A 17,480-nucleotide genomic window follows, 5' to 3' on the forward strand; every position below is an offset into this window, starting at 1 on the left:
GCTAGCACCACAATGCCCACCTTGATGCGTTGCCAAAGCTGATGTCAGAGTCTGCTACTTCCGCAACTAAGGCAAGGCCAGTCATAGAGGATGTGTTGCGACCCGTAATGCTCTTTAGAGTTTTCCCAGTTTGAGCTGTTCGTGATGAAAGCTTTGATAATGTCTGACATTCCAGTAATGAATATTTCGGACGAATATGGATGGGTGGCCAAACTGGAGTTTTGAAAGTCGTTGTGCTTTAATGTGCGCCACCATCTGTCTCATCGTAAACAAATGGCAAAATAGAAACGTTTTTCGTAGAGCCTTTTAGGGCTTCCACAGCTATGGTTTTCTACCGTTGCGCAAAAGCAGTTACCGGTAAGCTGGTACCAACTGTCGCGTTAATGATCCCCACTTCCCCAGTCCCCGAGTCAGAAAACGCAACCCATTGGATAGCAAGTTACAAAGCAGATAAGAAGACGCTGTGATCTACCGCTTGTGGAAAGCAGCTGGGCTTATCTTCGGAAAAAAAAAGTTAACAAGAATTGCACGTCATTACTACGCGTTCTCACTAGTCGTAAAGCGTGTGTCGTGTTTTGAAGCGATCTTTTTTGAAACTGAAGAAACTCTCGGCTCCTCAACGAACAATGCATGCCTCCGAAGCAAGGCATCAGGCAACATGAAAGGAGAAACAAAGAATATATATATATATATATATATATATATATATATATATATATATATATATATATATATATATATATATATATATTCCACTCAGGAAATTTATCGAAACATGCCGACTTTCTAGAGCCTGGGATGGTGGAGGAGATAGAGACAGGGAATCGACTTGACGTTTGCATCTCTTTTTGCCAAGAAACTTGGCTATAAATTATAGAGTATAGGTTCTATTTACCTAAACCTACTGCTGCAGAAAAGATCTCGTCTATTTTCTGATATATTTTTGCTTCCATTTCTTTTTCATTACATCCTCCCTGACACATGCTTTGTGCGTCTGCGATGTGTGATCTTCGATTCTTTCTTTAAATTGAAAAGCCTTGATCTCTCGCATTCCTATCGACAGACTTCGCGACTGAATTCTTCTTCGGCGCTGAGACGTCAGCGTCAGTACACACAAACCAACGAAACGCAAATAAATCGCTAGCCAGCCTTACTGTGTAGCCTCGTCGCTTTCCGCGAGTGCAGCCGTCCACGAGTCCTCCTGACCAAGCTTCGCATGTGCCCTCGGAGCATGTTTGTTTGGTCGAAAAGCTGAGATAAGGGTGAGAGAGCGAGTTTGTGCGTGTGTGTGTGTGTGTGCGTGCGTGCATGCACTGTAGTAGAATATTTTCAATATGTGCCATATAGGACGATATTTCCGGGAACTCCTCCTCGTCTGAGCTCACTGAGTCTCACGTGCTTCCCTTGCTTACACGATATTACTTACACCCTTTCTTCGATGCCCACCTACAACCCCCTCCCAATACTTTCCTAGCTGCCAACACCGACAACAACGAACTCTACCCTACGTTACATTCGTTCTTTCGTTTGTTTTCTTGAGGTCTCTGTTAGTTTCTTCTTCCACATTGCGATCATCTTTGCGTTTGTCATTCAATTATTTTGCAAGCGCATGTAAAACGAAGTCACAAGGTATCAAATTACTATAATATATATGACTATATAGCAGTACAGCGGAGTAATGGTGGTAATATTCTTGGTCCCTCACAACCTCAAATCTCATGGAGGCGGAAATGTTGTAGGCCCGTGTGCTCAGATTTGGGTGCACGTTAAAGAACCCCAGGTGGTCTAAATTTCCGGAGCCCTCCACTACGGCGTCTCTCATAATCATACAGTGGTTTTGGGACGTTAAACCCCACATATCAATCAAAACCTCAAATCTCATTCATCCATCATCATCTGTGTTGTGCAGCGAAGATCTGCGTCATGTCAGGTTACGTGCTCATCGTTTCTCACATCTCTCTGCTCCGTAACCGCGCCACGCTACAGGTGTTTCCTGTTGCGTGCTTCGAATCTTCATGCACGGTCGCTGTAGGGATGAACAGTAAAGTTGCAATTTAGATACCCTGCGTGCTGTCGCCGCTGGCCACAGCTGTGCACAGGAAATGTGCCTCGAGCGTGCGTGATCGTCACATTACTGGACAGCTGGGAACGTTCGCGGAAGCGATGGTCAACAAAGAAAAAAGCGAATCAACGCACAAGGTTGGAAGGGCAGCCTTTCTCTCTAAAGAATTCACGACAGCGGAACAACTACTGCGCACGTGTCGGCTGCTCATAAGTTATGACCGGAGCAGACGGCCATTCTCACGTCTTTTTTATTTACGCAATACCCGAGCGTTCATCCATTCCAGTCAGGTAGTTATCTAGTTACCTTAATGCGTCTACGCGCTTGATTTAGTATGTACTGTCTCGCGAATCATGTGTGACGATGCTTTGCTTTTGGAGATTTCGAGACCTTGCAGATGCATCAATGGCTAGATGCTTTCCTTCTTTTACGTTTCGCTAACGGATCAACCAGATGACATCTTTAGATATGTAGGAATAAAATGAGGTAAGGCTTTTTTATATCATGGCGTCATATTAAGCGAGCCAGTGACGGAAAGAGTGATAAATAACGTGCGAAAGGCAGAACATGATGGCGTAGTTGATATCATTGCACTTCAAAAAAGATAAAGAGAGCCGTAAAGAAAGTTGCTATATTTTGACTTTGACGGCCTTCTACAACGCGCCTATAGCAAGAAGTTTTTCGGTTGTGTGTGATACGCGAACAATACACATTGGTTTTGTGTGTTGATTATTTGTTTGTATTACCGTAAAGCTGAATATGAATGCCTTCGAGACCCTTTATGCTAGATAAAGAGATCCACGGTTGCTAAATTATCACATGTTCTGTCATGTATTTTCCCAAGTCAACTCGTCGGCAAAAGACAAAATTCTTATTCGTCGTCGTTGATTGTATTGAAACACCTGTACTCCCCTCCCACGTTCGGAAAGTTTTCTTTACCCAAAGGTAGCTCAATTCGCACTGTGTGTTGATATCGGACGCATTGGAACCTTTTTTCGCCTCATCTAGTTTTGTAGTGCCCCAGGAATCGCTTCTCGTTTACACAAGTGACTATGTCGTCTATTCATGTGATACGATGTTCACTCTTCAGGTGACGGCATCATTACGTCACAAAATTTGACGACTTATGACGTGGTAATAACGTTATAGGGTGACGTTAACACATGGTTGTTTCTTGCATCACTCGTGTTGGCGCCGATGCCACCGACGTTCACTTTTCGCTTTTGATGAGGCGTATATGCCTCTATGAGTTCGCCTTACCTTGACGCTGCTACCCTTTTGATGGTCCGTTGAACGTCATTTGACTCGTGTTGATTTCTTATGACAGTCAGCGCACGAAAAAAAAAAAGAAACAGTCCCAGGCACACGCTTGTGTACATGCTTGTGGCGTGTAGAGAAGTGCACAAGTACACGCTTGTGGCGTGTACTTCATAGTTTTCTGTGTCCTTTTGTTGCGTTGATCATCATGAGTATGTTCCAGAACTAGAACTATTTGCCACATTACCTGCTTATTTGCTCTCTCTGCTCCATTATTGTCCTTCTGCAGTGACGGCTGGTCCGACCGCCAGGACGTGGTCAAGAACCAGGAGAAGGCGTCCGTCGGGAGCCTCTCGATCCGCTTTCACGCCAACTACGACCACGCCTTCGATCACTACTACTTCGGCCTGAACCCTTTTACCAACACGCGGAACCCTTGGTTCAAGGAGTTCTGGGAAGTGCGATTCAACTGCTCACTGGGTGTCGGTCCGGGCTCGGCACGCTACAACCGAACGTGCACGGGTGAGCTATAGAGCGACACACACACATATATATATATATATATATATATATATAATGGGGAGAGCGAACGCAAGCAGGGGGTAGGAGAGAGGTGGAGAGAGCGACACGCAAATGTTGGAGGGAGTTAAGGAGGAGAGTTGCGCATGCGTAGAGTGAGCACGGACAAAGCCGACGCCGTGGTACATAGGCCCGAGCAAGAGATGCTTCGCATCTAAATACAGAGGTAGGAGGACGGAGAAAAGCGGAGACTCGGAAACAAAGAAGGCTGCCCAGCTCTGCCCTTCATTCAGACTTGGCGCCACTAGAGGGAAGTTGCCTAACTATTTGTTACAAAGCTATGGCCTACTATGCATACACCCACACATACCAATCGCAGTAAGCTCACCTGACCTTTAGAATTAAATATCTTCCGATCAGGATAGAAAGCTCATGCAATATACCGCAGTCGAAGTGGCTTCTTTAGAGTAATGTAAGAACTGTTTACTCTGTTGAATGTTTGACATGAAATTGCTCACCATCCTTGACCATTCCCCGCCTCACCACCAAAAGCGGCTAATAAAGATCACACTCATTCTAACTGGAAGAGGTACGGGAAATTCTATAGGATTTTCCGGACGACACTGTTCACCTGCCATATGACATTCATTTTGAAGACAAGATGCATCTCAGATGTATATTCTTGAAACAATATTCACGCAGCTCGGAATATCTTTCTGCTTCTGAATGTCCGCTGCAACCACAATCCTCACTTTGTTTTTTTTTTACACGATAGAAGCTTATGTAGGTGAATGAAGAAAACGTCGGTTGCTCTCTTTAAATGGTGGTACATACTACACAACATTTTGTTATTTCTTAACAGTAAAAAAGACAGCGCTGATTTAATGGTGAACGCGTTTGGAATGCTTCAGAGCTATTTCAAAATATCACTAGTTATCTTCACTTGCTTTTATAGCCAAAGCAAATCAACATTAGCCAACTTGGTTGGTGTTGTTTCAGCAAATACAGCAGCCAACAGCATTACGTGAATAAACATGGTTGACTTGCCATACGTAAAATGTAGGCATCGCATGAACTTGTAACGTTATTTTCTACTTTACAACATTTAGCTCGGTACGGAAACAACACCGTGACAACAGAGGTAGCATACGTGGAGGATACAATTTCGTTATCGCTTACAAGTTAATGAAATCCTATGTTACTGCTCAACTCTCATCGTAATCCTCTGTTCGTGTCTAGGCAAGGAAGACCTAAGAGAGGGCCACAAGCAGGACACCAAAGTGGAGTTTGTGAAAAAGTCCATATACACCATGGCGTATGGCCTGCACAACATGCAACGCGACCTCTGTCCCAATACGTCCGGCGTGTGCCCCGCCATGGTGCCCGTCAACGGCTCCGTCTTCTTGCAGTACCTGATGAACGCCACATTCGCGTGGAACAACGAGACGGTTTTTTTCCACGAGAACGGAGACCCCCAGGACGGTGAGCGAATCCTCTAAGTGTCATATCAATCGCTTCTTAGAAATATCCCATGCAGGCTGTAAAAGACAAAAAAAGCTTTGTTTGGCCGCTACGGCAAAGCAATGAATGTCATAGGCACTAATTGAAATGTTAAAAGAGGTAATGATAGCAGCCAATACCACTCTGGCGTGACTCCACTCTGGAATGTGTAAGGGATCCGTTCGGTCATAACTCGGCGAAAAGGGGGCATGGCTGCTCGAGAAAGCGAAACAGTTTTCGTGCTGTTGAGCTCTTGCTGCCAAGACGATGGTGGCGTCACTATCAGGTTTTCCGTGATATTCTGCCACATTTAGCTGATGTTCGTGGAAGCAGTGCAATATACAGCCAACTGATACGCCGCACGTTATCTCAGTTTATGTTACATACAGTTCGCTTGCCGAATAAGGTCATGAATGAACGAAATGTAACATGCCGCGGCCTGACGTCCCTGCATGGTCAGTGGTTCAGGGCGTGGAAGTAAAGAAAAAACATATAACCCCAGATTTGACGTCGTGCGTACGCACATATCTATATATACGTGTTTATAGCCAGAGAGCGAGGGAGAGAGAGAGAGAGAGATAGAGAGAGACGGAAAGAGAGATAAAGAAAAGGATATGAGGGGCAGAGAGGTAAACTTAGCTCTCATTTGCTACCCTACCAGTGCAGAGAGAAAAAGGGGGGCGGCAAGCGTAAGGGTTTGCATGCCGAATCTACGATACGAATATAAATGAGGCATACTGCAGTCAAGTGTTCCTGAAATATTGGCCAACCGGTGTGAAATCACGTAACACGCGGGTCTCTATCATTTCGCCCCTGTCAAAATGCGACCACCAGAGCTGAGATTTGCCTCCACACACTAAGGTCGCCCTTCTGGTGCAGAGACCTCGCCGCGGTGGTCTAGCGGCCGAGGTACTCTGCTGCTGACCCGCGGGTCGCGGGATAGAATCGCGGCTTCGGCGGCTGCATTTTTGATGGAGGCGAATATGCTGTAGGCCCGTGTGCTCAAATTTGGGTGAACGTTAAAGAACCCCAGGTGGTCGAAATTTCCGGAGCCGTGCACTACGGCGTTTCTCATGATCACATGATTGTTTTGGGACTTTAAACCTCACATACCAATCAGATCTTGTGGCTCAAAGAGCAGTGGGGAGGAGAGACAGAATGAGAGAGAGAGAGAGATGGCGCAGGTGCAGGTTATCCTATTATCGGAGCAGCGCCTGCCAGATTCCGGGAGAGCCCATAATAGGTCTAGAACTGACGTGTGCCTTTAGTTCCTGTAGGCAAGACGGTGCAGCCTTTACGCCGAGGCCGAGAGTGGTGTAACGAGACGCATCTCACTGGCACAGAAGTGTTCAAGCAGACCGAGCAAAGCAGTAAGCTAATCTGAAGCTACGGCTTCCTGGAAAGACGAAAAGAAAGATGTTCTCGAAGAGTTAGCTGGAATGGCGGCCCGCCTTGCCGAGTGTCAAGCGCATTCTTCACTTGTCCGTTACCCGTGACTAATAACGTCACCGGGTCGTTACTTCCAGACGCGCCATTTCCCGAACCAAGACGACGCCCAAAAACACAGGCAGCCGAGCTTCCCTCCACCCACTAATTATTTCTTTTCCCGGCGTGGCTCATCGGTGCCGCCCATTCACGCTTTTCGCACATGTCACTGTGGTGCTTGTGTGCGCTCACTTTGCCGTGCCTGGTCCCTTCCCCCCCCCCCCCTAGCATCGCTTGTCTTTAGGTTCAGGTAAATGATGACACACTTAATGCGTTAGAGAGAGCGAACGTGAAGTGACGTACATACCTCACCTTTTTTTGTGAGAGACATCATCTTAACCTAAGCGTGAGAATGCATCTGCTTCTTTACGCCAGCAGGCTAATTGTGGCCGTCTAAATTTTCTTCACAAAACTGCCAAGGCATCCCGTTTCTATACACAACATTGTTATCGTTTTCATGCGCTGCTTTTGGCTGTGTTTATTTGTCACATTAGTTCGGCACAATGAAAACAACTGGCAATTATGTCAAGCAAAGCATACGGGATGTGTTTGTCGTGTTCAACTGTACTGTAATGACTATGACCTAAATTTAAAGCAATTGAAGTGGACAAAAAAGTACCCTTTTTACCTTTGTGATCTAAACCCGCAACTTCTTTCAATTTAGCTCGTAATCATGACGACGTGGCCGAACGCAGCAAACAACGCCTGTTGCTTTCATTGCTTGCGCGTAGCAGAAAAACAAGCTACTTGAACCCCTCCCCTCCTGTCTCACTGAAATATTCACTTCTTTTATTCCACTTTGATTGTTATTGCTATATAGCCATTATATGAACACTCTCGGCTGGATTTTGCATTTCACCGCCGGTGCAGGCGTGGGCGTCCTGCACTGTATATGTATACGTATCTATATATAGGAAAACTCAAGAAAGAAAAAAACTGAAAAAAAAAAGACCCCGGCGCGCGGAATCGAACGTGGGACCTTCACGTCGAGGATGCGAGGCGGTAACCACCTAGCCACCAAAGTGTACCTCCTTCAACGTTCAAACGGCAAGCTGTTTATATTTACCATTTACCGCTGTTGGCGGGCATCTCGGGGGGAACTATCGTGTTTTCAGCATTATCAGCAAGATGGCGCAATGAGCGCGTGGTGGCTGTCATCTCTCGCGCGTACTTTCGCCCGTGGAAAGGAGGGGAGTGGACAATCTTTCTCTCGCCCTTATCTCCCGGTGGGGAGGATCATACGTCTTGGCTGGCGATGGGCTTGCACTAGAACAATTCCGTTGTAATTACGGGGTGCTCAAATGTCACTGCAGACGTTGCAGAGCCTCCGTTTGCGGAAAGGGCACGCTTTTTAGACACGGCGAAGTAACAACTGAGACGCTTGTTCGCGTTCATCTGTACTGCGAGTACGTTTCGTGCATCATTTTGTGCGTAAAAAGCGTGGGGCATGTTTAGATCTGCTTGTCATTCTGCGCGTTAGCTTCAAATTTATTGCTATCGCGTTCATTGCATTGCCTTTGTGGCAAATCTGTGACTTTTAAAGACAATAGTCTTTCCTGGGGTACTGCGACGCAAAAATTTTGGCCTGCCTGCCTGCCTGCCTGCCTGTCTGTCTGTCTGTCTGTCTGTCTGTCTGTCTGTCTGTCTGCCTGCCTGCCTGCCTGTCTGCCTGCCTGCCTGCCTGTCTGTCTGTCTGTCTGTCTGTCTGTCTGTCTGTCTGTCTGTCTGTCTCTCTCTCTGTCTGTCTGTCTGTCTGTCTGTCTGTCTGTCTGTCTGTCTGTCTGTCTGTCTGTCTGTCCATTTGTTTGCTTGTCCACCGTACCAATACCCCAAACGGCACCAAGCAATACCTCAAACGGGTATCCCTATCCACAGCGCCCACCAATATTGCTCAAGTTTCAGCGTTCATACATGTGTGATTTTAAATAAAAAGCAATTATTGCGCATATCTGAGGCACCATGACAACACGTCAATATCTAATATGTGCGTCTTCATACAAGAGAAGGAATACATAAGTAATTCTAAGGTCCGTCGCGTTAATCACGCTGCGCTGACAGTGCAACTAGACGCTCAAAAAGTCAAGTGTTTCCAGCGCTTTGCTAATACGGCACTGTGGTGGCACCTGCCCGTCCCTTTGCGTTCTAGGCCATAGCGCCCCCGAGACAGGCGCGCATCTTTCTCCGTGGGCGCGCAGGCCTTCCTTCGTTTTCGAAGATAACTGCCAGATAGCGCTCGTGTCTAACGTGCCTCGATGCGTTCGTTCGCCTTCCCTGCACGGATCGAGACTCTCTAACGCAGTGTTTCTAGAATAAAATTCACCAATTTTTCTCGCGCAGAACATCAAATAAACGTTTTGTTCACTCTCTCCACACGCCAGACTATCATTTTCCGATGACATTTGCAGAGAAACATCCAGATACGGGGCCAATGTTTTTCGTCTTCCTATGTTGCATCTATAGCTGTTTTCCAGAAGGCGTCAGCAAATGTACCTCTTTGCAGCTATTGCAATTATGGTTCCCCTCATTACCTCCTTTATTCTTTGTATGGGCCAGGGATAGATTGGTTATCTAACTGGTATTGCAATATTTGAGTGAAAAGAGGGCTCGCGATCGCACAGACAAAAAGAAAAATAAGATAAAAAACAAGGTTTAATATCGTTGTGACCAATTCCCAGTTTGGTTTAGCGTCACAGACCTCCAGTTTAAGGCTTCCTGCCGCCTCGTCCTTGACCCATCCTCCTTTGTGAGTGAGTGCCATCAATACAACGTCATCATCATCATCATCATCATCATCATCATCATCATCATTATCATCATCATCATCATCATATGTTTTGAAGGAGGATTGCCATGGCTTAGACTAAGCGAGTGTTTACTTTGATCTCATTTTGTTCAAGCTTCGTTGACGAGTTTAGCGCGTTTGCTGCAGGTATAGAGAAATTATGAGGAGTGCTATTGTAAGTCTAACTGTCGGCATGTTTACTTCTTTTGCGATAAGGAAACGCGAAACGATAAGTTGATGTTATTCAAACACAAGAAAACTGCATATGGCAACAACACCTCTACACCTCACAATTAGCTAAAAAGAAAAGTTTCTCGATGGCATCTTGATAACGATTTCCGCTTCTCTGTTTTTCGGCAGCTTCGAGTGCTTGCGGCGAAAATGAGTGTGACTCGAAAGCGGGGATCAAAGAAAATGTTTCGCATCCGCACTCTTACAAAACTCCCGTGAATGTATCCGCTCCCTTTCTGCTCTGTCTTCATTTTTAATTTTGCTCAGAAGGCGTCCCTTTGAAGGCACATGATCACTGTGCAATACAAGCCTCGCCCCTTGCCGAGCGCCGTGGGTACTGGTGCTGAAGCGCGCCAAGAGGACATCGACTATACCACTGTGCTTACCCGCGGGAAATGCGAGCGCAAACATTTAGCCGCATCAGGTTTAATGCGTTCGCCAACACTCGCCATTCATCAATCATTGCGGAATAGTTCTGGGCCCCTCTGGGTAGTTGTTCAGTATGATTACATAACTTTCCTAGTCAACGAATTCATTTTTATTTCAACGTTTATTTTTTGTAGTACTTCCTTCTTGTGGCACGATTTGTGTACTTTGATCAACACTTTGTATTAGCGGTGTATATGTCGCTATAGCACGTATGTAACAACAGTAATATGCCATTGCGTCAGGAGCACTAACCGACCGATCGACCAACCGACCGACCGATGATCTATTACTGTTCTTACATACTGTCGTTACAAATCGTGCAACATGAATCGTGCAACATACAGAAAAATTAACGTTGAATTAAAATGAATTTGATAACTAGGAAAGTTATAGAATCACACTGAACAACTAACCAGAGTGGCCCAGAACTATTTCGGAATGAATGATCATTGGTGAGTGTTGGTAAAAACGCAGTAAACGTAATGTGGCTAAACGTTTGCGCTCGCATCTCCCGCGGGCAAGCGCAATGGTATAGTCGATGTCTTGTTGGCGGGTTTCAGCAAGTTTGCCGCACTTCTTCATTTTTCCCTTTTCAAAGCCACAATGCCCACGCATATAGCAGTTCCTCAGCCTCACGAAACATTTCTACCGCTTTGCTATAGATCGCTATGCGGTGCATGGATTTTCCTGCGTGACACCAAGCGACGTAACTGTATACAGCTCTTCGGTATTTCCGTTCGCGTGCAGGGTTCGATTTGGCAATTTATGAAACTGAGCTGTCATGTCGTATGCTACTGTCGTATACACTATCGTCGTCGTCGTCTCTAATGGCCTCGGTTAAAATAAAGGATTTACCGCGCGTAGACACCTAATCAAAGGTGATGACTCAGTCAAAGAATGTTGGGGTGGCCTAACGACTTAAATATCAGCGCTGTCGAATACGCCGGGATGAATGGATTCAGATCGATTTTGACCACCTGAGATATTCTTTATATTACATTAAAACTTGAGAGCGACGACGTTTTTGACAACTTTCTCGTCGTAAGGACGCTGCCACTATCGGAAATCACTTGCGCGGGGACCATATGTACCTGGTCACTGAAACAGGTGGGTTGCTGAATCAACGCCATACTCGATTAAGCGGCATACAGGAGTTATGAGTGTATACCGGCTTCAACAGGAACACGTGTAGTGTGCTAGATGATGCTTCCGTCATCCCGCTTGTTCGTGCAGCACCTGCGTTTTCGTTCATTGTCATAAGTGACGACGACGCTGCGACTCCTGGAAGTTCTTCGAGGTATATGAGAACCACTATTCAGAAAGCAGTACGGAACACAGGGAAACTTTGCGAGCTGTTCGCGACACGAAATTCGACGCACTCAGTTTCAACGTCTGAGCTGTTTTTCAAATCGTTCGTTAGGAGTTGATCGCAGTAAACTATCATTGTCTTAACATGTATGTCCTCCTGAGTGGCCTACAAGAAAACTATGATCATCACGATAGGTGTATGTGTCTAAAAAATAAGGTAAATCCAGTGACAGGTTGCTAACCACAGGTCCACTATAAATAACGTAGACAACTTTTGGCCCGACAAATGACTGCGAAGCTGCGATGAGCCGAAAACCACCAGTAAGTCAAATTATAGAGTCTTCTAAAAATAACTAAAGGGGGCTCTGGCGCTGCGATTTTTCAGCGACCATGCAGCTTCAAGCCACGCAAAGCCAAGCGAAGCCGAAAGTACGGCAATCAGGCAAATCCGTGAACTACCCATCATTCCCATGCTTGCTAAAGTGCCATGCCTTGCAGCTCCCATAGACACTAGCGCCAGAGTTCCCTCTAGTGTATTTATAGGAAACGCTATGCATCAAACGAGAGAATGGCAGGGAGCGGTAAAGGTAACGGCGGCTTCGAAGACACCGATGCGATGGAAAGGCTACCATAACGATGACGTGTCCGTAGATGTGTGACAGGTGCGAACGCTCGGTTTCAACGCGAGTTTGCGTCTCTGAAGTTTGGACATCTATGTCGTGCCTGTGACTGTGTGTGGCGTACCTCGAACCTCTCTGCGCTGAGAATCATCTTAGAAACAACTATACATCACCTAGATAAAACCTAGCAATAACTTAGAATAAACCTAGAACCTGCATCACCTAACTAAGGCACACACACAAAAAACCTAAACATTTGTCCAGTGTCACTGTTTCAAGCCTTGCGTGGCTTAGTGCTAATTCCTCCTTTCTTTTTCCCCCTTTCTGTCGTAACGGTGAAGTTCTGGGTACCGTTGGGCGTGTTTGCGATAACAATTTCGCCGTTTTCTGCACAGCTTCCTACGTCCAGACGTAACATGCCACACCCCCTCGTAAAATCACCCGCTTATCGGTTGGCTTATGAGACGGTCGTGGACCGATTCGAGAGAAGTTATAACGTCACAGGACATCACTTGGGTTATACAAGGCACTAGGCTGCTGACCCGCAAGTCGCGGGATCGAATCGAGGCAATGGCGGCTGTACTCGATGGAGGCGACAATGCAGTGAGTTCATGTGCTCAGATTTGGCTGCACGTTAAAGAATCCCAGATGGTCAAAATTTCCGCAGCCCTCCACTATACGGCGTCACTCATAATAATATGGTTGTTTTGGGACGGTAAACCCTACATATCAAGCCAATTGCCCATTCTCTCATCGGAGGGCCTTCAACCAGGCTCTATTAGGTTGAACTTCCAGCCTCCAACCTATCCGTTGCCTCGCCTCGCCTATCCGAATTAACAAATTGCGCCAGGGAGCATTATCGTTTATCAGGAAGCATTTAAACAGCACGCGTTATCTTGCTGTTTAAATTAAGAAGTACGTCATGCCATTGGCGGCAACCGTCACGAAAGGGTTGTGTTACCTAAGCCTTCTAGGAATGTCACTGCAAACCTATAGGTAATACCCCGAAGCGGCGGGGTTATTAAAATGGCGTAAGGAAGCTCTCTTCATGCGAGTGTTATCGTGTGGCTCATTAGCTTGTGCAATTAACTGCAGAATTCCCTGACAAGCTTTACCTTCGGCTGATACAGCGCATGAATTTCTAATGGATGCGGAAGTCGACATTGTGCTTTGTTTTTTTTTCTAGGCGCTTGAGATGTTTGCGTGTACAAGGATATTTCACGCTTCATAAACTGCACCAACCTTACCTAACGCTATCGAAAGGTACCCCTGCCTCTTACTAACTTCATTGTTTGCCGCTAGCGAACGCGCTGTTACTCGTGCAAGCTGGAAGCGATGTTTTCCCACTAACTCGCAGTTATCGTTAGCCGGAAAGCATCCTCGGACGAGCCACGTGTGATTCATTTTTTTTCTTTAAGCGAAAGTGAAGGTGACAGCACGGATGAACCGAATGTCGCGAATTTCTTTTCGCGGAGGCGCGTTCGGAGAATCGGTTGCGAGTCAATTATACTTAAGCGAAATATTTTGCATGGCTTCTTTACTGCGGTGCACCGTCGAAACAGATGGTTCGCGGAAAAGAACTCCGCACTACCAATGATTTCTGCTAGGCTGGGAAAACAAAACAGCCACCTTCTCTGCCTCCGTCGTCGACGCCTCTCCTGGAGCCAGAGCCACAGCTGGTGGTGGGTTTCGCGTGCGTGCTTTGAGAGGTATTGCAGTTATTTTTGTGCTTTTTCATTGCAAAATGACGCCAGCTGTATACGTTAGTGCTGATTTCAAATCGCCGAGCGTTTTACCGTCCTGTGCTATTCGCTTCGCATAGTAAACGCCTGCCGCGTGGCACAGCGACTACCCAACGCAGCAGCTGCTCAGCAGAGCATTTCAAGCATTTCACACGGCAGACTTTGTCTTCACGACGTGGTTAACTTAATATATTTCGTTTTCTTCTTCCGTGTCATGTTTGAAATGAGTACTACTTTTCACAGAAGGCACCTTTTTTCTTGGCTATCTCAATTACATCAGATTCTGTCGTCAGAAAATTAGTAAACTAATTGTCCTAAAATTTTTGCGTTTTGAGGCAGTCACCTAGGCCGGCGTGCTTGTGGGCCCACCCGGCGCAAAACTGCCGGACATATTCAATGAAGTTTCTCCTCACTCACTCACTCACTCACTCACTCGCTCACTCACTTGCTAACTCACTCACCCACTCACTCGCTCGATCGAAGTGTGTTCTTACGAGACATAAAATACACGCAGTCCTATAGGCCAATGCAAACAAACTTGATCTAGAACCTCTCCTTGTGTCTACGTCGCTGTTATTCATTAAAAAAAGAGTAAGAGAGAAAGCTTGCAATCTTAGAAACTTTCGTTGCATACCACACGCTGTGATTTGATAAAGCGACCATCTGACGTTGACGCATTGCGATGTGTATCTGACTGATTCAAGTTTCATGCTCGATAATGCAGGTATGACCTGATGAACTACCAACAACTGGGTGAGCACCACTACGACTACGTACAGGTTGGTTCGTGGGTCAACGGCGAGCTCACAATGACCCGAGACGTGCAGTGGCACCGAGAACAACGCACGGCGCCGCCAATCTCCATTTGCTCGCTGCACTGCGAAAAGGGAAAAGTCAAGGTATGCCACTGAATCACCAAGCCTGAAATCATATAATTCCATAGTAGCACACTAAAGATTATACACTAGCAGTAGGCGCTAGTGACCGTAAGTGGGCGCATGGCGGGGGCACAAGGGGTGCCCCAGTCTACTGCATACGTTTACTGAGTTATGGCCACGCGATTTTTGAATGGGAATGTACTTAGTTGGGCTATGTCAGGCATCCGGTGGCAAGGTACGTGGCGGGGGCCGCGCACCGGCAGGAGTTATCTCTTCGCTCTCATTCCCTCTCTCATAGCAACAGCTGCGGGCGCGCGCACTTATCCTCGCCCCTAGCAACCGGAACATCTGGAGCGAGAGTGTGTAAGAACGGATCGGTGCAGTGCTTCACCGCTTCTTCTCTCACCGTTCGCTCTTTCTCATCCCTGTGCCCCACTCTCCTGTCAACTCTCGTCTGACTCGACCGTTCGCTGACTGGGCGCCTGTCAAGAACACCCGAAAGTGTGTGCTCAAGACGCCGCCATGAAACGCCAAGGCAATGGTGAGAATGCTGGCGCCCCATTCTTCCGTCTGCTCGCTTCTCACTTTCGACCGTTCGCTGGCTGGGCGCCTCTCAAGAACATCCGAAAAGGTGTGCTCGAGACGCTGCTGTGAAACGCCAACGAAGAACCGAGAACGCTGGCGCCCCACTCTCCCGTGTGTTCACTTGTGCTCACTCCCGACCATTTGCTGGCTGGGCCCCTCTCAAGGCGATGGCAAAACTCGGTGAAGGCGGATGTCTGACAGAAACAGTGCCCTCTCTAGGCGCAAGAAATGCATTCGCGTTTCGTCACGATTCCCCTCAAAAAGGTGGGGGCGTTTTTTCAAATGCGAAGCATTTCTTAGCGAACTTCGGTGACATTGAGCGTATCTATCTATCTATCTATCTATATATCTATCTATCTATCTATCTATCTATCTATCTATCTATCTATCTATCTATCTATCTATCTATCTGTCTGTCTGTCTGTCTGTCTGTCTGTCTGTCTGTCTGTCTGTCTGTCTGTCTGTCTGTCTGTCTGTCTGTCTGTCTATCTATCTATCTATCTATCTATCTATCTATCTATCTATCTATCTATCTATCTATCTATCTATCTATCTATCTATCTATCTATCTATCTATCTATCTATCTACTTAGCCGCCTACGACATTTAGCTCTCCTGGCTGTTTCGATAATGGTATCGATACCAAACTTGGTATGGCATAACATGACTGTATGAAGAACATATTTGAGTAGTCATAACAAGAAAATCATGACATGGATGTCATAAATGTCATGATTCACATTTCATGGCCCTGCAGCTCTTGCAGTGGTTTCGTTGACATGGCTTGTAGCAAAACTGGTATGGTATGACATGATTGCATGGTGAACACAAGCGAAAGATCACCAACATCAAAATCATGACAAGCGTGTCAGTTAACAACATGACTACATGCCAAGCTCATGACGCGCTCGCAGCCGTTTCGCTATCTTCAATTATACCAAATTTGGTATCACGGGACGTGAATAGATGACGAAGGTATGATACTGGTGCAAACATGATAAACATGAGATGCATGTTATGTAACAACATGACTACATGACACACTTATGATGCGCTCACGGCCCTTTAGCTAGCTTCACACATGCCGAATTCGGTATTACGTGGCATCAATGGACGACGAAGCTATGGAACTGGTGCAAACATAATCATGAGATGTGTGTCATGGTAGAACATGATTACATGCCACAGTCAAGGCGCCAATACATTTCGACGTGACGCAGCGCGCGTGCTCACCGCCTTTGCGACACCAAGCGCCAGTCCTGCCATATAAACGCAGGCACGCACCACGCTGCGTTGCTTTGACGCATGCGCGCCTCAGCGCGTCTGGCATCCCTCCGTCACGAAAAGAGGGAGACGCGTCGTTGTCTGGGTAGCGCATCGGTGCGAAATGTAGCACGTCGCATTTCGCACCGGTTGCAGTCGAGCCCCACCGAAGGACGCTTGTCGCGCCTGGTGTCAGACCATACAGTACTCCCGTTTTGCTAACGTAACGTCGCTGTGCAAAGCGTGCTCGCGCGTCGACGCTACATTGGAGTATATTGGGCCCTTCATGATGCGCTCGCGGCCGTTTCGCTAGCTCCACACATGCCAAATTTGGTGTTAAGTGACGTCAATGGATGACGAAAGTATATGACTGGTGCAAACATGATAATCCTGACACGCGTGTCATGTAAAAACATGACAACATACCACGCTCATAGCATGCTCGCGGCCGTTTCGCTAGCTACGCATCTACTAAATTTGGTATCACGTGATGTGAATAGACGACCAAGGTAAACGACACATCCAAACATGATAATCATGACACTGAATGAATGAATGAAGTCATGTATGCCATCATTTACCCCCTCCCTTGTAACGTTGGGCCGATTTTAAATTGAGATATCAATCTTTCTCATTCGTGCTTCGCATATCATTGATTCCTACTGTACGGGGGATCTGCCATTTTTTTTTTTGGTATGGACGTGCGCTATGAGTGACACCGACGCTAGAAGTAATATCGTCACCTGGGGGTGTGTTTGGCATTGACAAAACTGCACAAACACTTAAAAAGACGCGAACTCATTGCGGATGCTGCGGTCA

At 46.6% G+C, this 17,480-nt stretch overlaps 1 protein-coding gene across 1 annotated transcript in view; it reads left to right on the top strand.

The window, feature by feature from the left end:
- Positions 1–17,480, top strand: part of LOC119174401 (metabotropic glutamate receptor 5-like) — a 165,052-nt gene that overhangs the window by 124,340 nt on the left and 23,232 nt on the right. Inside the window, exons 6-8 of the mRNA XM_075895697.1 lie at positions 3,609–3,841; positions 5,078–5,317; positions 14,656–14,834. Of these exons, the coding sequence (XP_075751812.1) occupies positions 3,609–3,841; positions 5,078–5,317; positions 14,656–14,834 (652 nt within the window). The remainder of the gene's footprint in view (positions 1–3,608; positions 3,842–5,077; positions 5,318–14,655; positions 14,835–17,480) is intronic.

Source organism: Rhipicephalus microplus, chromosome 5 (assembly GCF_043290135.1).
Source record: "Rhipicephalus microplus isolate Deutch F79 chromosome 5, USDA_Rmic, whole genome shotgun sequence".
NCBI classification, from domain to species: domain Eukaryota; kingdom Metazoa; phylum Arthropoda; class Arachnida; order Ixodida; family Ixodidae; genus Rhipicephalus; species Rhipicephalus microplus.